Below are 22,792 nucleotides of genomic sequence, written 5' to 3'. Positions count from 1 at the left end.
TCCACGAACTGTACCTTGTTCTCTTGTTCAGTTCATATTAATTGTATTAAAGTTTTAAAAGAATGGACCAAATTAAATTTGAACGAATTTTTTTGCAATCCATTTATTAGAAAAATATATTATAATGTATATTGCAGTTTCGGAAAATTTCAGCTTCGGTAAATAGCTCTATTCTAGGAACTTTTGATTTATGTTGACCAACCTGATTTAGTGTTTTTACTGTTTTTGTAGTTGTACGTCAAAAATTAATTAATTTTCCTGTTAAAAAGAAATGGCTAAAAAGACATATGATTTATTATTTAAATTGCTGTTAATCGGCGATTCTGGAGTGGGAAAAACGTGCATACTTTTCAGATTTTCCGACGATGCGTTCACGACAACTTTTATATCAACCATAGGTAAGTTAACCTTTGATCTTGAACCTGGCTGTTGTTCCTTGATTCAACGGTCATTTAACACAAAGAAAGCATCTTTAGCATTCAACTTAATCGTTTCATTGTATTGTGTGATAAATTTAACTTTGGCGATATATTTTTAAACACTCGGGGTGAGGTCATAGTAGGCGCCAAATTCAAACGTTCGTTTTCAGGTATAGATTTTAAAATTAAAACAGTCGAATTAAGAGGGAAAAAAATTAAACTACAAATATGGGACACAGCTGGACAAGAAAGGTTTCACACAATTACAACTTCATATTATCGAGGTGCCATGGGAATAATGCTAGTTTATGATATTACAAACGAGAAAAGTTTTGAAAATATAGTTAAATGGTTAAGAAACATAGATGAGGTGAGACATGAATGAGTAGTCATGAATATTGTCAAGAGCATATTTTGTAGCATGCAAATGAAGATGTGGAAAAAATGATACTGGGTAACAAATGTGATATGTCCGATAAACGAACAGTAAGCAAGGAACGAGGAGAAACTGTAAATTGTGTGGACCTGTAAATTTGTCTTTATAATAAAGTTGTGTTTCTAGATTGCACGTGAGCATGGCATCAGATTTATGGAAACTTCTGCAAAAGCCAATATAAATATAGATAAAGCCTTTAACGACCTTGCAGAGGCTATTCTAGATAAAACAGCAGGCAGGGAGCCTGGGGATCATGTCGATAGGGTATTGGTAGATAGAAAACAGCAGTCTAACACTTCTAGATCTTGCTGTAGCAATTAGTTCTAAATATTTCAAACTTCAATTATTAATCTTATGCATAAGAACTGATTTCTAGGAAAAAAAGTTATTACAGTGAACAAGATTTTTTACCAATTAGAAATAATGTTTAATTACCAAAAGCCATAAATCATGATAACAGTAAGAGAAGTCAGTTCATTTATGCTGTTGTATGTGTCATAAACCAAAAATCTGAATGTAGGTGTAGCCCAAATCAATTCTACAAAGCAATATATTGCTGAAAGCTTCTGATTTTTGGTTTTCATATTTTCTACTGGTTTCAAACTGGAATTTGAGGCACAAATATTTAAGTATATAATAAATGTGCTTTACTTATATGGTAAATGTCGAAATACAAATTATTTTTTAATATATTTAATATAAGCCGATTGCTTTATTAAAATAAACTTATCCAGTGTGATGTAGAATATAAAAATGTACTTTAATAATGTTAAATTAATTTCACATTTTTATATAGAATTACATTTTTGTAAAACGACAGTTTTAGATATTTCGCTCACACAAACATAATCATTTGAACGAATAATTGATGTTTAGGTGCAATCTTGTCAGATACTTTCCATCTCCGTTCACGAAAAAGTCGCGTTGCTTTCAACATTATATTTATTTGACGAAAATTATGATATTAAATTTAGACAGATAGAACCAGAGAAAGTTATTGCCAATTTTACTTTTGGGAGTCGTTTTCCTAAGTTTGCCTTTTTGTAAAGAACGAATCTTTAAGTTGGAACTATTTAAGTTAAGTTGTCTTCGAATATAATATCAGCCACGTTGATTCTCTGGTCCTCCTGTACATTAGTGTGTGTCTGTGCTAATATCTTGATTTATCTACGTGTTTATTTGTTAGAAAATATTCGGTTAAATGTAGAACTTGCAACGATTTATTTACGTGTATAAATTATGCTTTCCAACAATAAACAAAACATAATGACTTTGTCGTTTCTATCCAAATTCCAGCGGCGGCACGTCCGGGTCGTCAACAAAAGATTTCTTTTTCGCATTTTCCACGATTTTGCTGACGTCCATTTCATCGTTCTCCTTCACATCCAAAAATTCACTGCAAAATAAAGTAGCAAAGCAGATCTAGGCAACTCAAAACACACACATACTTTTTCGTTTCGTCCTTGATTTTTTGAGGTGCCTTGATTTTCGTTTTACCTTTTATCGGTTTGTAGTTAGCACGAGGCATCTCCAACACCAAATGCCCCGTAGTCTGTGACCTCTTCGCCGTACTTCGATCGATAAGAATTTCTTCTGGAAAAACAATTTGAAACAATTTTCCTTTGACAGCGATCCGCACGTAAATCGGTTGCAAATCAATTTCGATCAAATTCGTATCTAAATACCTAAAATTTTATGTTTAAACACTACCTACTCAACTCAAGGGCGCGTACTTGTACACGACGAGATCAAGGACAAACTTCTCCGGGTCCTCGTCACTAAATCTAAAATTCAGCTTGGCCTGATTGACATTAAGAGGTCTTCCTTGTTTTGTAAACAAGCTGACTTGTCTCGTCTCTTTTGTCTCTTGTTGATCGAGTCCTTTCGATTTTCGCGACCTCCGCGAGATTTCCACTCTCGTCTCTGGACAATGTTCGCTGGTGCTTCTCCAAAAATCCTCATCCGTAACCGAAGGATCATAGTCCTGCCCAACTCTAACTTTTTGTTCCGCCCTGAACTCGCTGTAGTGGTCTTGAGCCCGTTTGATGCCCTCTTCGACGCAAGCTGCGTTTTGTTTGGCTTTGATCCGCTCACTCTTCGTGATTTCTGACGCGTCCAAAGTCTGCAACTGCGGAAGTTTTACGATCACGTATTCTCGATACCCTTCAAAATCGCAACACGGATTTCCAGTCAAATACAGATGCCTCAGATGGACGTTGCGTTCTAACGAACAAACGCTCTCCAGATCACCGATGAAGTTCAACGTGAGGTCTAGTTTCTCCAAGGACTCACATCGTTCCAAATTTTCGATCTTCTCTATGTTATTTATCGCCAAATTCAGATACTGCAGCTTTTTCAACTTGTTCAAGTTTTCTATTGTCGGAATTAAATTGGCTTGCAGGTACAAGATTTGTATGTCTTTGCACCAGTTATTTAAGTGTTCTATTCTCTCCACGTCTTCTTGATGCAGCGATAATTCCTCCAAAGTCCCGATAATACCTTCATTGTGCTCCGCTTTTTTCCTAACGAGCTCCTCGGTAACTGTGACACAGATCAAACAAATTTTACGCAAGTGATTTACCCATGAGCAATTTACACCTACTTCGAACCATTTTATTTACGCAAACAACATTAACGCCCAGTGAGTCACAGTTTTCAACTTGACGTTAAGTAATTTCCATGGTTGCGACTCATCGATCAAACATTGTTGCGGCGGTGATGAGGTTAAAAGAACAAAACGTTACATTAACACGTCATTTATTGAAAATATACATATTAAAATCATAAATAAAATACATAACAACTTATAAACCATTAGATATCAATATATATTTTACTTAAAACATTTTTATCGCGCAAACTGCGAATCACTTTTGATTTTAAGGAATGCTGGATGTTTATATTGTCAACAAAATAACACGAGCAACTAAATGGTTATCATAAATTCTACAGCAGTAAAGCTTGTGTGTTGCATTGCACTATTTTGCGTTTGATATAATGTCCTGCGTTAGTTTCTTTATAGTTTTAATTTTATACAACATATTAAAATACCGAACAACGGAACTGTGTCAGTTTATAAATTACATGGTTCAAATTAAAAAGAACTCTTTGGTACGCAACTACAAATATTATAAAAATGCTACGATATCCTACACTCTACAATTCTTGTGAGATTTTTACCGCCAATGAATCCAGTAATCTAAACTGATACCTGCGTTTCATATTCAGCAATAAATAGAAAACATAACAAGAGAATCATGTTTCAAATGGAAATTAAACTATTTTATTTACAGTTGAAATTTACATCTTCTTATTGATACGTTATTTTTCCGTCGACCTGTCACCGACAAGTGAAAAAATGAAGATAAATTTACAAAACTACAAAAATTTTGATATTTCCAATTGTCTTATATGAAATTAAAAAGATCATTGTTATTTACATACACTTAAAATTAGTACTTATAAGTACAGGTGTAATGATATTTTGCAAGTATATACCTAAAACACTAATGATATTTAACTCACTCAAGACCCCACGAGAAACTAAATCATACCAAAAAACAGTTGGTATTCGACAAATAAAAATGTATTGGTGTAATAAAAATATCAATCACTGGTCTCGCAACGAAGAATACGTTTAAAATCCATGGAGTAATCCTAGTAATACTTACAGAAGACAGACAACTTATAAAGCAAAAAGACTCTTTTCGTCCTTCGCCGACGTATTCCTTGACCTGGTGGCGTCATTGGTGCTACCCGTGACGGTGGGCAGCTGTTCTGCTGCCGCCGCCCTCTCGGCCAAAAATCGTTCGAACTCGCTACTTGTTACCGACTCTTCGCCCCCCGTCTGTGCAAAATAAAAACGGTCTCAAGTGACAGCACGAAGCGGTAAAAGACCGATCGATAATCACATTTTGTTAAACTACCTAAACATTAAATCAAGCAAAGCACTTACTGTCTGACCAAGCCACTGTGCCATCTCGTCAAACTCTAGGTCTGGAGGTGTCTGCGGTAGGTAACACATAAAGCTGTACTAAGCACGTTACGTGGAATAAATCAATGTAAAGTGTAGATGCAACCGATAATTAAACAAAACAGTGATAGTTGCATTTACAGTCATGCCCCGCTTAAGATACTCTTCAAGAAGTGTACTTACGTTGTGTTTGCCCTGAGTCACCGTGCTTAGACCTCCTGAGATCTGGTCGGGTTCCAAGTTGTCCTTGTACGTGCTGCCGCTAAAAATCACAAGAAGAACCGCACCTCTAAACATTCAAATTTTGCTGATTTTACCTGTTTTTGGAATTTTCGTAAGACGCGTTCCTCGACTGTGCAAACATGTCGAACTCGTCATCCCCTTTGGCGGCATTTTTCGCAGTCACGGTTTCAATTTTGGACAATTGGTTTGAGGCACTAGTACCGGTACCTGACGCACGGACAAAATTCAAAACTGTGACTGGATATGTTTGACAACTCACTTAATTTACTGAGCTGTTCGGGCAGGTCATCTCCGAAGTCTATCAGACTGTCGTCTGACTGTAACGGCGGCTTGGTTGTAGGAGGAATGGCTTTGGCCAAGACCGCAGAGGCCGAGTGTTTCCCGGTGTCCCTGTTTTTCTCCCAGCGGCTGTACCGTAAAAATAAATTATTTAAATCGTCGTTAATGCGTAACAACTCCGCCGTCAGCTCGTCGTTGGACAGTTTGCTGATCAAGTCGACCAGCCTCTCTTGCATGCTCTGACAAGTCACGTGCAACTCCTGCAAACAAAAAGTGTTCGGTTCTTGCTAAACGATTGGTGGTCGACTGACTTGCAGCAACTCCAGCTCGTCGGGCTGTTCGTTGCCTGGTTTCATCTCGCTCAACATCTCCCCCAGGACGTTCATGTTGCTTTGAACGACGTCCAGTTCGGACTGCAGTTTGGCTCTCTGCTCGGGGGTCAAAAACCCGGTCGGACTGGCAACGTGCGGCGTAGGCGACGAATGTGTGGAAATCTGCGGTTCCACCGCCACCGGAATTTCCGTTTCCACGCTCTGAAAATGGCCCTAGTGTATTGAATACAAACAACAGTACGCTTGAGAATATTTACCCTTTGTGGGGTATGGATGGGAGCCATTGAATCCAAATCTGTAGCCGGAAACTCGATTCCCTTCGCTACGAGATCCTGATACACCGAGATGACTCCGGACATTTCCGGTTGGTTTCTGAAGGCGTCTGCCCAAGACTGAATTAAACTCAACACTTTTTCCTGGACAGCTGTAGGCGGGTCGTTTTTAGGGCCGATCAGTTTCACCTAGTGCACGCTTTAGAACCGTCGAACTTACTGACTCGTGCACTTACCAAGTCTAACACGAAGTCCTTGTTGCAGATTAAGACGTGGAACCTTTTTCCGCAATTTTTTACGCAAGTCTCCAGAACCGTCAAAGTGTACATTACGACCGTGTAGTTTTTTCCGGCGTTTTGGGCCAGCCGTTTTCTGATCGCTTTGACGGCGTCTCTGGGACCATCTTCTGTTTCATTTACTAAGTCGCATATTTCCATGTTCAAGCCCCAATTCTCTGACGCCAGCGTTCCATCCGTGGCTTGTTCTGCAAAACAGTCTAATTTGCTTAAAGTCGCATTAACAACGATCAATTTTCTTTTATTAATTTGGGTTGCAAAGTTTGCCAATGTCATCAAGGTTGCGTGCAACTTGAGCTTTAAGGTTTGCAGATTTAAAATAGCCTACGTCGAAAACCACCAAACACGCAAATTAAAAATCGATGGAAGAATTGTTTCTTTGTACTGTCTGAGAGTCTGCAAAACCTTTTCAATGACACTGCAGTTATTACACAGTTAACATCGATAAACCTTCCTGCGCAAAAAAGGAATGTGCGAACAGAATACGAACATTAATCGTATCTAATTAATTTCTGCAAAAATGGATCGATCTTCTGTCTACTTGTCTGTCCTTGGCTACCTGCCAAGAAATTGGTGGAGCTCATTTTGAGAATTTAATTCAACGAGATATTTTTATTATACCAACTAAAATGTACTGAAATTCGTTTTTCCATTAAAAAAAATACCTTCACTATTTCATAGACACATAGAGGATCAAAAGATATTTCGAAAAATATTACATTTGACCCCTGTTGCGATTTAAAAATTTTGAGTTGTGCCCTCTTACTGAATAGGATAGAACATAATCTACGGCAAAAAAATGACAATTTAAAAATAAAAATCGATCTGTTCGGGATTCTGGCCCAAAACCAAATGAACAAAAGAAAATTTTCTCACGCCGAAGGCTACACCGTGCTTTTGATAATGATTTGAAATGGTTTTTACTAGTCCAATGCTGTTGATTAAGAAAACATTGACATCTTTACAGCAGCTTGCACGACTCCTTAAGTGAGCAACAGGAAAATTTGTTGTTGCTGTATGCCTTAAGGCGGCCTTACACCAAGGCAACAATGGGCAACATGTTGCCTGCAACATTTTGACCGGCAACATTACTAAAAAATGTTGCAGGCGACAGGTTGCCAATTGTTGCGTTGGTGTAAGGCCGCCTTTATGGTTTGTGTGACAGATGCTCAGAACCAACTAGTCGAATGGCAAGCAAACTAAAAAATACAAGGAAATAACCTACAACATCATAAAAGGTGCTTCAACTTGGATAGATGCATTATACAAGATTAAGATAAAAAGTGTTTGGAAAGGTTCAAAAAGTATAATAAATTTGTACGACGAGAAAATTGTACCTCATGCATCGCAACAAACGGACAATACTTTTTGGAAGCCTCACGAGTAAAATTTTGACAACAGCCGCGTTAGAATGTTAACGTGTAGCATACTGATTTGTTTTTGTTCCTCAGATTGGAAGAAAAGAAAGTTCATTTGCGATTGTCACGTCTCGATTGAGCCGTGTAATACTTTAACTACAAAAAGTTTCTTAAAAAAATATTTCACTGTAGGCAGAAAATTTCGTGTTATCATTTATTTTTAACCATAACTACGATTACCACTAAACTATCTCTTTTTTGTTCGACACTGTAAGAATTTGAGAACTTTCTCCTGTGTGAACGGATTTTGATAAATGTCACAACTTGTCAAAATGAAACGTCAAGCTAATTTTAAAGATTTTAAGCCCCTTTAAGGAGCTTTAAGGAGTCGAACAAAAAAAAAACGGCGTATTAAACTCGTTCGTGTGTAAATTGGGCTCATTTTGGCACTCGTGAGCCTGTACAAACTGGGCCACTCATGCCATAAAGAACCCAATTTACACACGAACTCGTTAAATAATATACTATTATGTGCTCGTCAATGATTTATTAGATGTGAAAGCAGCATTAAAAAAACGCATTGTACGCTTTCACAAAAAAGTACACACTTAAGAATTCACGTAAAAATATTTTTCGGAGAAAGGAGTGTCGAAAAGTACCATGTATTTTGAAGAGTTTGGTAGATACACGGGAAAGGAAAGGAGAGTCCGGCTGCTAAGTGACTGCAATGACGTAAAAATGTTAAATGTTAGACGTGAATTGATACCAAATAACTAAAGATTGTTCAGTCAGCATGACCCACCGAGTTCATCAGGATGCATTCGACAATCCACTGATTTCACTGAGATAGTGATACGTCAAAATTGTACTTTACTTCTTCAATATTAGTTATTTTCATGAGTAGCGCTGTCAGATCACTTTTCAGGTATGAGACCGAATTATGAAGCACGAGGCGTCAGCCGAGTGATGCAAAACAGGCCGAATACCTGTAGTGAATGTGAAGAAATCAGGTTCTAAAAAACTACCAAAATTGACATTCAAAATGTTATCCTTCATGTCAACTTTGAACCTAGCAAAGAGTTTCTTTGAATAAAAAGGTTCATAACACTAAGTATAGTGGAACCAGAAATATAGTGATATTATGGACTCTGGTCGATAATTTCTTTTACAATTTTGGGATCACTTTTATTACCAACTTGAAAAGAGTTATAAATCCTCTATGAAAGATGTTTTTGAGCCGTCTGAAAATGGACCATCAGAGACAAAGGTAGGTAGAGCCCAGTCGCGCGACGAGTGCCAGAAGTTTATTGCCCTGCCATAACTGACCCTCTCAAGTTAATGTACTCTATCCCTCATAAAATCACTATATTTCTGGTTCCACTATACCAAATTAAAATAATACAATATGCCGGGTGTTCCCGTGAAAAATTCGAATGGGTTTATCTTTGGTATCTTTAATGTTACAAATTTGAAATTTTAGGACGCGAGTTTTATTGAAGTTATTTAAAATTAAATTTCTTAATTTAGCGAACCAATTCGGACCATTACAGTACCAACGAATAATTAACATGTCGACCGAGAAGAACACTTTGATATGGTTTTATCGCTTTTACCACAAAAAACGATTGCGTATAGGCAGCTTCCTTTTTCACTCTATCATGATAGAGTTTACTTTTAACCTGCCAGAGGTATGGTTTCGACTATTAAATCTTGATGAACTCTTCCACAAATTTCCGGCTCATATCTATTGTCTGAAAGGTAACCAAACTGAACTGACGCGACGCCACACACTCAAACAAAAGATACATTGATATTTTTTGTGTTTTATCGCAACGGAAAAGAAACACCGATAATTTTCTGGTACAAATTAGTCACTTCACATTATGTTTTGTGTAGTACATATTGTCAGTTTTTCTTTAACGTAATTGTTTTTATGTTTTTTGTCGATTATCTCACAAACTAAGCGTTTTTGACCCCACATGTATAAACAGATTTATGGTTATTTTTGATCATAAAATCAGCCCTGAAAGTTTGTCAGTAGAATTAGAATAGTTACATGCATTAGGTCGTATAAAAATAGCATATACAGGCCTTTCACAACTCGCGCCTCAGTGAAAATGAGGAAACGCGAGAAGGCATTAGGATGTGTAATTTTAAAGAAAAAAAAAATCTAGCTTGAAAGGTATTCGAGAAAAAACAACTTAAAGTTAACCAATCAGTAGTCCGCGCCCTCCAGGTGTGCCTTATTGCCTTATTTTTACGTTACTAGGTTTTAATAAAAAGGCATATCTTTTTTAAAAAAAGGTTGGCGGTCGGAGTTTTTGAAAAATGTCAGTGTCAAATTGAATTTGACAACTCAATGCGTAATTTAAATACACATAGGGCCGGTTGCACCAACGCCAGTTAAAATGTTTCGTTACTTTAGTTACCTATTGTTGTAACAATGTTTTCGTCGATTTTAATCTGTGGTTAAATTTAACTCACGTTGGTGCAACCGGCCCTTAATCATGTATTCAGCCACTAATTATTTAGAAATTATTATTTCCTTCATGGGAAATCTGACCAATTACAGCGCCGTATCTAGACGATTATTTTGGTTTATTTAAATAAACGATTATTATTGCACTCTACCTCCGATTATGACATCTTAGCTTTTTCTTTCAAAATTTTGTACAAATAATGCAGCAGGAAAAGCATGTAAAATTAGATGCTATTATTCAAATAATAATTGTTGTTTGCTCCATTTATTCTAAAGGAACTCTTCTCGAAGCCCATTAATTCTCGTTTTTATCTACAAAAAAATTGACATTTTGCGTGACATCCGTCAAGTTTTAATATTTTGAAAATATTTTTTTCTACCATCGTGCAAAAAGTGAGTGTTCATTGAATTGTTTTTAGTGGAAAAAGTGCCACTTAATTGCACTAGTGCAATAAAATCTTTATTGCACGCATCTGCCAACAATCTGTCTACGATCGTGCAAAAAGTGAGTGTTCATTGCATTTTTCACACACGACCCACAAGACTGAACTGTTGTTTATCGTTGGTTTTTTCTCGTTGCTATAGTTGTGGCTTGCCAGTAACAAGGTTATCTTAGTTAAAGTCATAAAAGCAGTAATAAGTAGAGAAGCTCTTCCTCTCCTTCAGTGTAATAGTGAAAGATTTTTTGGCATGAGTGGGCCAGTTTAAAACGTGAGTGAGACGAGCGTTTCAAAGGCCCACGAGTGTCAAAAAAAGCCCAATTTACACAGGAACGAGTTGAATACGTTTTTTTATTCGATCGTAGAAAAAATGTGAATGAATGTGGACGTAACGCCAGGGAAGCAGCGAGGGTCTTTTCCGAGCGTTTTCCGAACAGAAATCACCCTGATCACAAGGTAATACTGAAAACGATGGCAAGGACGGAAGAGACAGGTCAAGTTCTACCAAATCCAAAGGAGTGTGGTTGTCCTCCGATGATTGCGCGAACAGTTGAGAATGAAGAAGCTATTCTAAATGCTGTTGAAGAAGATGGTACCAGAAGCATTGGAGAAATTACGCGCCCATTGGGTATTTCTAGTAGTACGGTATAGAGTTTTGAAAAATAATCGACACCATCCGTACCATTACATTCGTGTACACTATCTACAGTCAGAAGATTACCCTGCTAGAAGGGAGTTCTGCACGTGGTTAGTAAACCAAGAGATGTTGGAACGAAATTTTGTTTCGGGGATTTTATTTTCGGATGAATCAAATTTTGGCAGGCAAGGGGGTTACAACGCTCATAATTGGCATATTTGGGCAGAGGAAAATCCAAGAGTTATTTTTCCAAGAGCCTTTTGCTCTTGGCGATTTTCAGTCAATTTGTGGGCTGGTTTGTTGGAGGATCGCATGGTACCTATGTCAACAGAATCAATTAATTTAGATAATGTAATCCATCCTCTGTAGGTTAGACCTTTTGAGTTTCCTGCACGCTTAACTGGAAACATTTATGCTAAATTTTTAAATATAGAATTTCCACATTTACTGGATGATATACCACTCGTTTTTCGTGTTAACAATTGGTTTCACCACGATGGGGCACCACCACATTTCAGTCAGCAAGCGCCCAAAATTTTGGACCAACAATATGCTGACCGTTGGATAGGACGATGTGGTCCATGACATTGGCCTCCGCGGTCACCAAATTTAAATCGTCTTGATTTCTTTCTTCGGGGACATGTGAAAAATTTTGTCTACAGGCAGCCTGTTAACACAGAGGAGGAGCTCCGAGCTCGAATCGAAGACGCCTTTACTGCAGTCACCCACAAATGATTATGGACTCTAAATTGAGCCTTTTAAGAAGGGCACGATTATGCTTACAAATGAATGGTGCACTTTTTGAGCATCTGCTCTAATTTTTGTTTTTTGCCTGTTAATATAATTTTGTGAATTGCAATAAAATTGGTTCTTTTCAGAACCGCCAATTGTTGTTTTAATTTTAAAGAATTCAAATGTCAGCAATTTTTTTGTTTAAAACAAATCTGTACGATCTGCATTATGATGACCGCTGCGCTCTAACATCTCGGGAGAATTTGCTAACCGAAATTTGTTGATAGTGACAGTGACAACTTTAATCTGTCAGACCAACAAGCCCGACAAGCAGACTGGTATTATTTTTGAAACCTAGCAACCAGCTTTATTTTTAGTAATACCTGGTGCTGAACCTTCCGCACTGCAAGCAGCAGTAATTTATTTTCTTGTATTTTTTGGCAACCTATTGTCGTCGGCACGTGTCAGTTTTCTATGGTGCGCGAGTTGTGAAAGGCCATGCATACCACGGAACCAACGTGCATCTTTTCATCCTGAGTGTACGAATGCAACGAAGGCAATAATTACACGAGAGACGAAAAAGTGCTCTTTCGAACTTTGTAGTACCTTGTCATATAATATGGGGTCATTATAAATGATTGTCTCATCGCAGTAGGCGTTGGTGACGTAGTTGAATGTGCCGCAAGCTTTATAACATGAGTGAAACTAGGATCGCCGACAGGTAGCGCTGCTGGCGGTAGTGTAAATTTGTCTACTAGTTTGTCTAACGTTGGGAAGCTAGCGGCAAATCCCAAATTCGATTGGGTTTTCAACGCCAACTGCGATGGGACAATTATTTATAATAACCCTGTACATATACTAATTCGTAATCCCGTTTTTTCACTATTGTACTGCTGTTGTATACTGCTATAATCTTATATGTACTTCCACTTTATATTTTCACATTTTGTATTATGTATTTAATAATAAATACAGTAAACATATTTACAATAAGTGAAATTAACACTTAATTGACACATGTCAAATGTCATCATAACCACGTAAAAAAAATTAACAGTCAATTGTTCCTTAAACATGCAGTAATTAATTGTATTCAGAGGGTTTTAATGAAGTAAAAACTTAAAAGAACTGTGACTAATAACAGCAATTTTTTCTATGTATCAGTTAATGTTGCAACGTTAATACGTTTAATACTTATTATCGCTATAATAAAGTTTAAAGCATAGTTAATTATTTACAGATAACAAAAACAATTTAAGTAGTCATGACGGACGTCTACATTGCTTGGAAATTTCCAAAACTACAAAAAAATGCCGAAAATATTTTAGTAATTGGCATTACAGGTTACTCTGATTATTATTTAACTAGGCATGTCAAATTTTATAGAGGTGACATAAACGCTGTTCAAAAATCAAAAAACCATTGTGGTGCAAATAACACATATTTTTCATAACATTCCCTATTACTTATCACAGTGATAGATAAGTCATTTGCACCACAATGATTTTTTTATTTTTGAACAGCGTTTACGCGTAGTGGATAATAAAGAGATAGTAAACCAAAGGTTGATTGTTGATCATTTAGAATACAATGAACTTTTAAAAAAACAAAGTAAATTGTTTCTTTGCTCTTCAAACAAGTAAGCTGCACAAATAAATACATACCTGATCAAACTCACAGCAATTTTTTTATTGTGCAATATGTTGACAATTAATTGTTAAACTACTTCGACGACAATCTCCTGATAATAATTAAACAAAATCCTTTAACGACTCCTTAGTGATGTAGTTTTATAAATATATTATACATTTCTGATTATTGACGAACTATCACAAATTTTTTACTCGCATATTTTGCCACGGTTGTGATTTCAATACGGTTTCAAACCAATACGGTTTACGTTAGCACCAGATTTTTTGGTCGTCCAACGATCGATGTTTGTTTATAATAGATGATGCATCAAGTGGAAATTGGGAAATACTGAAATTGGCCTAAACGCAGTGTCATCATATTTTTACCTAGTAACTGTACACCACATAGTTTTTTGTGAAAAACACGATACATATTTTATGCAAATTCCTAAACGTTCAATTCTCGCATGACGTTAAGGCCGCCACATGTTAAATAAAGACTGGAGCATTGTTTTGCTAAAAATAACCTTAAACTTTACATTACGGCAATTTATTTTAATAATTAGTCTCAACGAAGAAATTTCCATAAGGCACCGTGAAGAAAGCATGAAACGTTTCAGTTGATAGCTTTTGTGGAATAACAACGTGTCACACCTATTTGTATATAATTATAAGCAGATTAGATACATAATATGCACGTTTAAGTAATGACAAACAAAAATTTAAATGTGAAAACCTACACACGAAACATGACGAAAGACATAAATAAATTGTTTATAACAACTATCACATGATCTATTAGTCACTTATAAATTAATCAGTTCACCAAAACAACGCAAAATATCAAAGAAAATATAAATTCTATTACCAACACCGGTTTACAATTCTATTTACGTTTTATTAAATCGATTTTGATAACGCAACACAATTCGTTTGAACGACGTGTTTTCTCGTGAAACTTACCGATTCTGGATCCAACCGGAGTGGAAAATGGATTTCCACCCAATGCATTTCCAAAAAATGACATCTTTTCAATTTTTAGACCAAATCTTTTGATTGCACTTTCCTTGTTGTCACTTGACTTCTAACTGTCACTTGTCAAAATAAGGAGTACCGCTGCGCCGACGCAACGCTTGCGTTCATAAATTGAAATATTTGAAAAATAGTTTAAATGTTGTTCCAGAAATTTTACGATGCATGACGAAGCTAGTTTTATTGAGGCTATATACTTATTTATATGTTTGTTTTTACAACTACTTTACCGAACATGCAAAAACGCCTACAAGGACCTCCGTTTTAAAATGGCACTGTACGAGGGCAGGTCGTAAAGTACTGAACGTGAGAAATATTTTCACGACACATGAATACAACAAATTAAATCTTCTGAAACTGGTCGCTCAAGATCTATAAATTCTCTGTTGAGGGAGCGTCTGCAACCATGACAACGACAAAACGCTCTGTTGTGACGTCAATAAAAGTCAAAGATGTTCATCTACAGTTCTTCTGCTGGATCAATGAAACTTATAACTGTTATACGCACTGAGCGTAACTGAAGATTGCTTTGTAGTGATGTGTTTTTAAAATGAATCCCTGTAAACTAAAAGAGCCCAAAGTAATAGACAATGCGCTTTTGGAAAGATGCGTCAAAGAACAAGGTCCCAAAGGAGAAGCCGGTCGTTTAGCAGAAATTGAAAAAATTCCACTGGAAGAAGTTGAAGAAATCCGACTAGAATTTTTAAGTATTCGATATAATGTAGTGTAATACATTCAATAAGTAGCTACATACATCTGTAACTTGTAGACATACTAAAAATTGATCATTTGTGGGTGCTGACATCAATAACTAAATTAAATCTTAACAACAACTTGATAGAAAAGATAGAAAACTTGGAAACACTAATTCATTTAGTTGAACTGAATTTGTCCTTCAATAAAATATCAAAAATTGAAAATTTGGACGAACTGAAAAAGCTGGAAAAATTAAGTTTTTATGAAAATGAAATAACGGTTCTAGAAAACATGAACACTTTGACAAAATTAACCGTTTTTAGTATTGGCAGGAATAAAATCGAAGATCTTGAAAATGTGGGTTGTTAAACGATCTGTTCCTTTGACGTCATCATATCTTTTCCAGATAGTTTACTTGAGACGTTTTCCGAATTTAAAATCTCTAAATATGGTAGGAAATCCTTGCGCTGAAACTGAAGATTTTCGTCTATTTATAGCCACTTTTTTACCTCAACTAGTTTATTACGAGTACAGATTAATATACGAGATGGAAAGAGAACTGGGAGAAGAAACTTTTAGGTAAAGGTTTAGTTTTGAAAAAATTGTCTCAATATTTCTTTAACTTAAAGTTCAAAACTACGGACGCTCCTCGAACAAGAAGATAAAGAGAGAGAAGTCCGAGAAGCTGAAGAACAAGAAATAGCCGACGCCGAGCTTCACGCTTCTAGTTTCGTCGAATATTTAAATACTCGTCATCTGTTTGATGCTTTGTTTGCAAATGACTATGATGGAAAGGACTTGTTGAACATGGGCGAGGACGCGAAGGAATTCTACGACGAATACGAAGAGCAGTTCATCGAATTGTGCAAGAAGATTTTTCTGAATGGTCAGGAACAGTACCATCTCAGAAAAGAGGAAGAAGATCAATTCTTGCATTGCGTCGATGAGGCGAAACAATACAATCAACAAGAAAGCATAGTAAGAGGGAACACTTAAAAGTCGCACTAAAAATGGCGAACCTTTTCAGAAACACATGGAAGATTTCTTAGGGAAGAAAGCCGTAGTGTTTTACGACATCAGAGGGATACAAAACATGTTGAACAACAACGAGATAACTTACGAGGAGTTTATAGATAAATGCGACGTTTACGTTTTACAGTATGATGCGATGTTACATGAAATTTGGAAGGCGCTGATGAAACTAGAATTAGAACTGTACGAACAGCTGGAAGACGTCAATCAAACTTTCGAACACGGCATGACAGAGTTGGTTAACAACTTTATCGAGTCTTCTCAAGCCCTGTTTAGTCAGATTCGGGATCTTGAAGTGAATTATGCCGAGAACATAGGAGACTTTGCTCTGAAGTACCAGACCAATGCTAATTTGAACGAGGAAATTGAAGTACATGAGGACCTGAAGGAGGTAAACATTTTAAAAAGTTAATAGCGGCGCGGGGTTTGATTGAATTTGTCAATAGCTCATGGCCGACAAAGACTTTTTACATAACGCATTGGCTACAAGTCACGACATGCACATGCAAATAATTGATGCTCGAGAAGACGAATTAATAAATAAAGCAAGAAATTGGTTAAATGAATTGGTCGAGAATTTAGTGAAGTATAGAGCGTGAACAGCTTGGGTACGATTTTTTTCAATGTGTCATTGTAGGGATGAAGTTAAACGAAACAGAGGAAAAATATTGGAAATTAATCACTTTCTTGACATCCAGAGAGAAGAATTCGAAGCCCTCAACAGCGAATACACTCCAGATGTTGACACCGAAGGAGTTCCTTCTTTGGATTAAATATGTAACAATGTATATAAAATGCCAAATTTTTGCGTATTTTATATTTTATCAAAGTACAGAAATCAAAACTTCAACACGAAAAACAAATATTAACCATAAGAACGTTTTTATTTTGTAAAGATATGCTTGTAAAAATATAAAATCTTACAAAATGCATTCTACATTGATTACATTACACATCAAAGATATTATTGTTTCTTTTTTTGTTTTAATGATTCCAAATAAACTTCTAATCCTTTTTGCAATTTTTCATTATTGATGAAACTTGTGATGTTTTCCAATTCTGTTTTTTGCTTCTTAACCAGATCCTAAAACAAAAATTAAAATTGTACTTTTTCACCGAATTTGAACATGATAAATTAAAATCTTTTTAATAAATTGAACTCCGCAACCCACAATTCATCAACTGTTAATCTAAGCTTTACAACAAAAAAGTACTGGAGGCAAAAAAAACTGCATGCGTTCAATAATTACTTTACAGCCAGCCACTTTATCAATCAATCAATGATTATCAAGTCCTATATATAGCTATGAGTTTTATTCACTCATGTCCTCCACTCGTGTGACTAAATATGTATTTGTGTTTTTACTGACTGCAAAAATTTAATACGATTTTTCCAACGATCTCCGCGCAACAGCTATCAGAATTTCTGCACACATCTTAGCGAAGGTTTTGTTTCCGCAAATTTTCTTTTAAGCAAAAACCACGGCCTCCTAGATTCATAAGAGACTCGTCTCTTATCCGGCCTGTCGCATTCGATAAATGTCTGTTTTTGAAAATTCCCCGTATAGTATGTCCATCTAGCGACTTTAATGTGATCCATATATTAGTATATGCAACTAAAAATACGTATGAATAATGACATTTTATATAATAAATTGTCAATTTGAAAAAGTAAGTGCAGTTGAAACTTTAAAAAATGCCACAAACAAAGAAAAAATGTTGTATTAGTTCACGACATAAAGTTAACACTTCTTATCATAATCTACCCAATGATATCACTTTAAATGCGGCATGGAAGACATTCGAAGACAGGACTGAGAGATCATATCATTAGTGCCGCAGAATATGCAAGTAGTAAAATTTTACCAAGATTCCAAAATTTAAGGACCAATGTAAATATTTCAGTCACCTTGCAAGATAGTTCTCTGGAAAAACTAGAAAAACTGTCTTCTTTTAGTTATTTGCCAAGTACCAATTTTCAAATTGAGACGACGGCAACAGCTTTTTTATGTGGCTACTTAATTATGAAAATAACGAAGGCAATCCATGGATGTGATTATTGCTTGTCACATTTACAAGATTCAAATTCGAAAAAGAAAATCCCGTTACTGGAATTAATTTATTACTAAGATAGAGGAAGGCTAAGTTACCCCAATGATCAATTTGTGGGTCTAGTATAGTTTGGAAATGAGAAATTGGAATTTTAGCTTCTTCACTTGCATCTTGCAATGGGTTTTGGGTAGGTTAAACATTATAGTTAATAATTAAGATTTACGACTATGAGCAGTTCATTCCAGGAGGGACAAACAATCTGCATTTTGCCGATATTTGGCATCCCTTTTTAGTAACTAGCAATATTATAATCTTTACAATCTACCCTAAACCCATTGCAAGTGAGGAAACTTAAATTCCAATTTCTCGTTCGCAAACTATACAATTTACAATAATTTCAATAATAGTAGAAATTCTACTAAGCATTCCAAAGGAAAATATAAATTTTGTTGTGAAGAATATCTTGGCCTCATATCTTTCGGGATCTCCACTAATTCATTGTCTTGTTCATGGTAAAATTTGAGTGAGACACTTATTTAAAAATTAGAACTTCCTGTCATTCTAAATTTTTGTAACTTGCACTCACAGACAAATAACAAAAAATAATAAAAAAGAAATTTGTTGAAATTAAATTTACCGTTCATAAAAAATGTTTTTGATTTGAGATTTTGAAAAAGTGTCAGATGTATGTGTGCGTTAAAACTGTTGAAAAATTGCTGAAAACACCTCTATAAAAGAATAATTTCCTGCAAGGCAGGCAACCAGTACAACACATAAGCCCCGTATTGTGGCGCACCCTATAAAACAAAAATAATGCTTAGAACTACGAATGCGACAGGCCGGATAAGAGACGAGTCTCTTATGAATCTAGGAGGCCGTGGCAAAAACAATCCTATCTTGGAACAGTTTATTAGAAGACTGCTGTTATCCCAAGATTTGGCACAGATCAACCCTTGTGAAAAACTATTTAAATTATGTTTATTCTAAGCCAATTAATTGTAAAAATGTCTTTAAAATACACGTATAAAAATTCAAAGCTGTTAGAGGATTCCAAAAGGTCCAACAAACCGTTTTTTAACTATAATAATTAGAAATAGATTAAAAATCTCACTAAATCAGTTAATTTTTGTACGAGTTTTTAAACACACCTGTCTACGTGAACAATTAAAAGAAGAATATTTACATAGGCTAGTGTTGATTGACCGATAATACGCAGAAAGGTATTGAAAATGTACTGGCTGGTGCTTAAAACCCAATGGACCATACCGTAATAAAGTGTTGGATAAAACTGACTCGAGATCTATCATCACTTTAGTATGCAACAATTTAAAACACCATTTTGAGTGAAATTTATACGTCAAATTTCACTTTTTATTACAGCTGCAATAGCTATTTATGTAATAAGTACTATTCCGGACACGGAATCTTGGCCAACATTTTTTTGACATTTCTAGAAAAAATGATGTAAACCAATCATTAGCGTCATTAATAAATGACAATTATTAAAAATCACTTTGAAGTTTTTATTCTGACATCAAAAAAGCAGAGAAATGGCATTATCGAGTCAAAAGTTGGGTTATATTCAATAAAGGCCAGTTCACACATATTTGTCAGTTAAATGTCAGTTATGGCAAAGATTCCGTGTCCGGAATAGTACATACATAATATAGGTCTTTGTGGACGAGCCCTATAGTTTATGGCAGAGCGAGCTTGCGAGCGAGGCTAATAAATAGGGCAAGTTCACAAAGCCTAATTATGTACGAATTACATACAAAGCTTTATGTTCGATTGTGAAGTTAAGTTTCTTTTAGATACAAAATTAATAGATTCTAAAAATTACGGTAATTTCGAAGTGTTCTGTTTTTGTTTCTGTGGTTACGAAATTATTTATTACTATTTATTTGAAAACGAACAGTGTTTGTGTTTGAAATACGAACTAAAATCGTCTTTATTTCTACGTAGTTGTAATAATGAGCAAAGTAAGTGAAATTGCGGCAAAAGCTAAAGAATCTTGACTGCAAAGTTTTTTTCTATTCATTCCTGATTTAAATAAAGTTAGGAAAATTTTGACGTTTATTTTGAAGTAATACCCAAAATTGACAAGCGGCCGTTTACTATCTTTATGGACTAGTCCATAAACAGATAGTTTGTGGACACTAAATGATATCATAAATCATGAATTATAATACAATCGAACATAAATTTTTTTTTAAACATAAAACATTTAACATGATGAATTTATTCGAGGAGAATTTGTGGATATGGAGACATTAATTAATTAGTAAAGAAGTTTTTCTTAATGTTCCCTATGGAATAAATCTATACAAAGAAATGTATCCCCAACTTGCATTTCCTCAACAACCAATATTGGATTGGAGCTGAATTATTTTATGTAATAATTTGTAAGTTGTTAAAAACGGGGTTCAAAATTTAGATGACGCTCAGCCCATAACGATGTGTAAAATATGATGAAATCTTTAGATTGGAGGTAAATTGATTACTTAAAAGTAAATTTTGGACACATCCACAGTTATTACGAAATTTTAGTATAAGTGATTCAAATTAATAATGCAATTAAACTAAGACTGTAACCTCACTGCCATTTAATTTACATGAATATGCACTTTGTCTCTAAACGTGTTCGTGTCGATAGTCGGAATGTTCAGAGTTCATTTTCAAAGTTCAAAAACATCTTAACAATCGACAGACGTTCGTTACCCAGAAAATTTTGTAAGGGATGCAGTTATTTGTTGCATTAGGTAAGGTAAATCATTGAATAAGTATCATACAAGACTTACATCACATTTTTCCATACGTTCGGTGGCGATAAATTATACAATTTTGAACGGCAATATAATCGTGCTGTTATACATTCTAAAACGACCCTTATGTATTAATAACCTTAATTTTGATTTTTGACTTTTGTGTCAATTTTGAAAATGTGAATGTCAGATATTTGCCGACAAAACATTCAAGAAATTTTAAAAATCAGACAAATGGAATAGAACGAGGTTCTGATTAATAAAAAACATCAAATAAACAAATACACATTAAAAACTTAATATTTTTAACGGATGGCATATTGACAAATTGTACCTATGCAGATTTGACAATAATTCCATCATTCATGTTAACAATTTCAATAAAGCATAATTTAGAGTAATTTTTTTATGTGAGAAAAATTGCAATAGTAATACGCCAATACTACAAACGTCACCTCAAGTTTAATAAAAAAAAAATATATAGAATCGTGTCCACTTTAATTAATCGTTTGTTATAAGTTTTACTGGATGATTGTTGATTTTTGCAACAAAACAAAAACTAAGTGTACTACAGACAGACAGACACTACAGACATTTTTAAAATAAACTTATTTTGCAATCAGTGTCTATCCATCTAGACTTACTAACCTGAATAGCATCTTTGCGCAGCGTTTGCTTTGTCAAAGCCCTGGCAAGTGGTGAAACATTATCATATCTGTGAAGAAACTTCTCAGCTTTACTGATCGCCTCTTCTTTGTTGACAGCCACTTCATCAATTAATCCAATCTTTAAAGCTTCATCGGTTGTGAAAAGATTGCCAGTAGTTAGCGCCAACTCAGCCTGGCGAGGTCCCACTGTATTTTTCATGGAAGCAATAAACCAATCTGGTGCAACCATACCAATTTTGGTTTCATTCAGACCGATGGTGAAATTATTCAACATTACACGATACTCACAGGAGGTAGCCAGCAAGCATCCCCCAGCAGGGGCGTGACCCTACATTCAAAACGAATGACACCATAAACGAAAATGACAATGAATAATGCATACGTTAATAACGGCGACTGTGGGATAGGGAGTGCCATACAGCTTCATCCATGTTTGTTGCAAAGTTGACCACCACTGTTTGAAGCGATCTAGGTTGGGCTTGTACAGCTCAAGCAGGTCCAATCCGGCGCTGAACACGCTGTTGGAACTCTAAAATACGCTTGATCAATTAAAAAAAAAAAAGTTAAGCCTGAAGAAATACCGATGTCAGCATTAAACCTCTGCATTTGTTCTTCTCCAATTCAGTTAATGTGTTTGATAATTCAGTCAGAAGTTCCAGATTTAAGCTGTTCACGGGGGGCCGGTTGAGCGTGACCGTAGCGACTCCAGTTTTGTCGTTAACTTGAAGATTAATCACTGGACCAGTCGAGGAATAATTCCTAAAAGAACTGGAAAAAATACTAAAACCACGTATACCGTTTCTAAGCGCCATTGTTCATGGACAATGTTTCAATGTTCGCTCACAGTAGTAATGGTAACTATGTTGAAGCAGGTTGAAGACTACTTTTATTGGCAAGGATGAATCGTAAAAAATCTAATCAAAAACACGACATAACCTTTAACACATAAACGTGTTATTGTAGTCCAATGTGGACTTGTGGAGATATCTATATCTGATCGTTTAACGTGAGTCTGAGTCGTGA

At 35.5% G+C, this 22,792-nt stretch overlaps 5 protein-coding genes across 7 annotated transcripts; 2 read left to right on the top strand and 3 right to left on the bottom strand.

Moving 5' to 3' along the window:
• The first annotated feature begins 193 nt into the window (after positions 1-193).
• On the top strand, positions 194-2,125 carry Rab10 (RAS oncogene family member Rab10). Its single transcript, XM_069041042.1, has 4 exons — positions 194-398; positions 590-789; positions 840-929; positions 982-2,125. The coding sequence occupies exons 1-4, from the start codon at positions 272-274 to the stop codon at positions 1,174-1,176; spliced, it is 612 nt and encodes a 203-aa protein (XP_068897143.1). The 5' UTR covers positions 194-271; the 3' UTR covers positions 1,177-2,125.
• Positions 2,053-3,573, bottom strand: tilB (touch insensitive larva B). The gene is made up of 4 exons (XM_069040861.1): positions 3,458-3,573; positions 2,589-3,396; positions 2,304-2,540; positions 2,053-2,251 (listed from the first exon to the last, which is right to left on the bottom strand). Exons 1-4 carry the CDS (start codon positions 3,465-3,467, stop codon positions 2,137-2,139), a joined length of 1,170 nt encoding a protein of 389 aa, XP_068896962.1. The 5' UTR covers positions 3,468-3,573; the 3' UTR covers positions 2,053-2,136.
• Positions 3,574-3,595: 22 nt separating this feature from the next.
• LOC138125465 (TOM1-like protein 2) lies at positions 3,596-14,655 on the bottom strand. Of its 3 annotated transcripts, none has more exons than XM_069040793.1 (9): positions 14,491-14,655; positions 6,191-6,438; positions 5,940-6,143; positions 5,662-5,895; positions 5,331-5,610; positions 5,146-5,278; positions 5,012-5,090; positions 4,811-4,861; positions 3,596-4,702 (listed from the first exon to the last, which is right to left on the bottom strand). In XM_069040793.1, exons 1-9 carry the CDS (start codon positions 14,552-14,554, stop codon positions 4,541-4,543), a joined length of 1,455 nt encoding a protein of 484 aa, XP_068896894.1. In that variant the 5' UTR covers positions 14,555-14,655; the 3' UTR covers positions 3,596-4,540. The 3 variants fall into 3 exon arrangements, with proteins under 3 accessions (XP_068896894.1, XP_068896903.1, XP_068896912.1); XM_069040802.1 differs by having other exon boundaries at positions 5,662-5,883; positions 14,491-14,652; XM_069040811.1 differs by lacking the exon at positions 4,811-4,861 and having other exon boundaries at positions 14,491-14,654.
• A 321-nt stretch (positions 14,656-14,976) lies between these two features.
• Positions 14,977-17,302, top strand: TbCMF46. Its single transcript, XM_069040771.1, has 7 exons — positions 14,977-15,266; positions 15,329-15,612; positions 15,662-15,834; positions 15,885-16,233; positions 16,283-16,678; positions 16,734-16,873; positions 16,925-17,302. The coding sequence occupies exons 1-7, from the start codon at positions 15,110-15,112 to the stop codon at positions 17,058-17,060; spliced, it is 1,635 nt and encodes a 544-aa protein (XP_068896872.1). The 5' UTR covers positions 14,977-15,109; the 3' UTR covers positions 17,061-17,302.
• On the bottom strand, positions 17,153-22,772 carry LOC138125571 (enoyl-CoA delta isomerase 1, mitochondrial-like). Its single transcript, XM_069040970.1, has 4 exons — positions 22,351-22,772; positions 22,152-22,298; positions 21,750-22,097; positions 17,153-17,371 (listed from the first exon to the last, which is right to left on the bottom strand). The coding sequence occupies exons 1-4, from the start codon at positions 22,579-22,581 to the stop codon at positions 17,252-17,254; spliced, it is 846 nt and encodes a 281-aa protein (XP_068897071.1). The 5' UTR covers positions 22,582-22,772; the 3' UTR covers positions 17,153-17,251.
• Positions 22,773-22,792: the final 20 nt, after the last annotated feature.

This window comes from Tenebrio molitor, chromosome 1 (genome assembly GCF_963966145.1).
Source record: "Tenebrio molitor chromosome 1, icTenMoli1.1, whole genome shotgun sequence".
In the NCBI taxonomy this organism is placed as follows: Eukaryota; Metazoa; Arthropoda; class Insecta; order Coleoptera; family Tenebrionidae; genus Tenebrio; species Tenebrio molitor.
The sequence above is the reverse complement of the archived record's forward strand: the minus strand, read 5'-3'. Positions and strand labels throughout refer to the sequence as shown.

What these genes read in the sequence shown, in the direction of transcription:
- Rab10 (XM_069041042.1), top strand. Translation starts at nt 272, where the DNA reads ATGGCTAAAAAGACATATGATTTATTATTTAAATTGCTGTTAATCGGC. An exon ending in AACTTTTATATCAACCATAG is followed by an intron (nt 399 to 589) that starts GTAAGTTAACCT and finishes GTTCGTTTTCAG; the next exon opens with GTATAGATTTTAAAATTAAA. An exon ending in GCAAGGAACGAGGAGAAACT is followed by an intron (nt 930 to 981) that starts GTAAATTGTGTG and finishes TTGTGTTTCTAG; the next exon opens with ATTGCACGTGAGCATGGCAT.
- tilB (XM_069040861.1), bottom strand. An exon ending in CTTGATCTCGTCGTGTACAA is followed by an intron (nt 2,541 to 2,588) that starts GTACGCGCCCTT and finishes ATAAAATTTTAG; the next exon opens with GTATTTAGATACGAATTTGA. An exon ending in ATCAAGGACGAAACGAAAAA is followed by an intron (nt 2,252 to 2,303) that starts GTATGTGTGTGT and finishes TTTATTTTGCAG; the next exon opens with TGAATTTTTGGATGTGAAGG.
- LOC138125465 (XM_069040793.1), bottom strand. Translation starts at nt 14,554, where the DNA reads ATGTCATTTTTTGGAAATGCATTGGGTGGAAATCCATTTTCCACTCCG. An exon ending in ACGAGCTGGAGTTGCTGCAA is followed by an intron (nt 5,611 to 5,661) that starts GTCAGTCGACCA and finishes TTTTGTTTGCAG; the next exon opens with GAGTTGCACGTGACTTGTCA. An exon ending in TGACTCAGGGCAAACACAAC is followed by an intron (nt 4,862 to 5,011) that starts GTAAGTACACTT and finishes TACCTACCGCAG; the next exon opens with ACACCTCCAGACCTAGAGTT.
- TbCMF46 (XM_069040771.1), top strand. Translation starts at nt 15,110, where the DNA reads ATGAATCCCTGTAAACTAAAAGAGCCCAAAGTAATAGACAATGCGCTT. An exon ending in AATCCGACTAGAATTTTTAA is followed by an intron (nt 15,267 to 15,328) that starts GTATTCGATATA and finishes TGTAACTTGTAG; the next exon opens with ACATACTAAAAATTGATCAT. An exon ending in TACATGAGGACCTGAAGGAG is followed by an intron (nt 16,679 to 16,733) that starts GTAAACATTTTA and finishes ATTTGTCAATAG; the next exon opens with CTCATGGCCGACAAAGACTT.
- LOC138125571 (XM_069040970.1), bottom strand. Translation starts at nt 22,581, where the DNA reads ATGGCGCTTAGAAACGGTATACGTGGTTTTAGTATTTTTTCCAGTTCT. An exon ending in GAGGTTTAATGCTGACATCG is followed by an intron (nt 22,299 to 22,350) that starts GTATTTCTTCAG and finishes AGCGTATTTTAG; the next exon opens with AGTTCCAACAGCGTGTTCAG. An exon ending in CCACAGTCGCCGTTATTAAC is followed by an intron (nt 22,098 to 22,151) that starts GTATGCATTATT and finishes TTTTGAATGTAG; the next exon opens with GGTCACGCCCCTGCTGGGGG.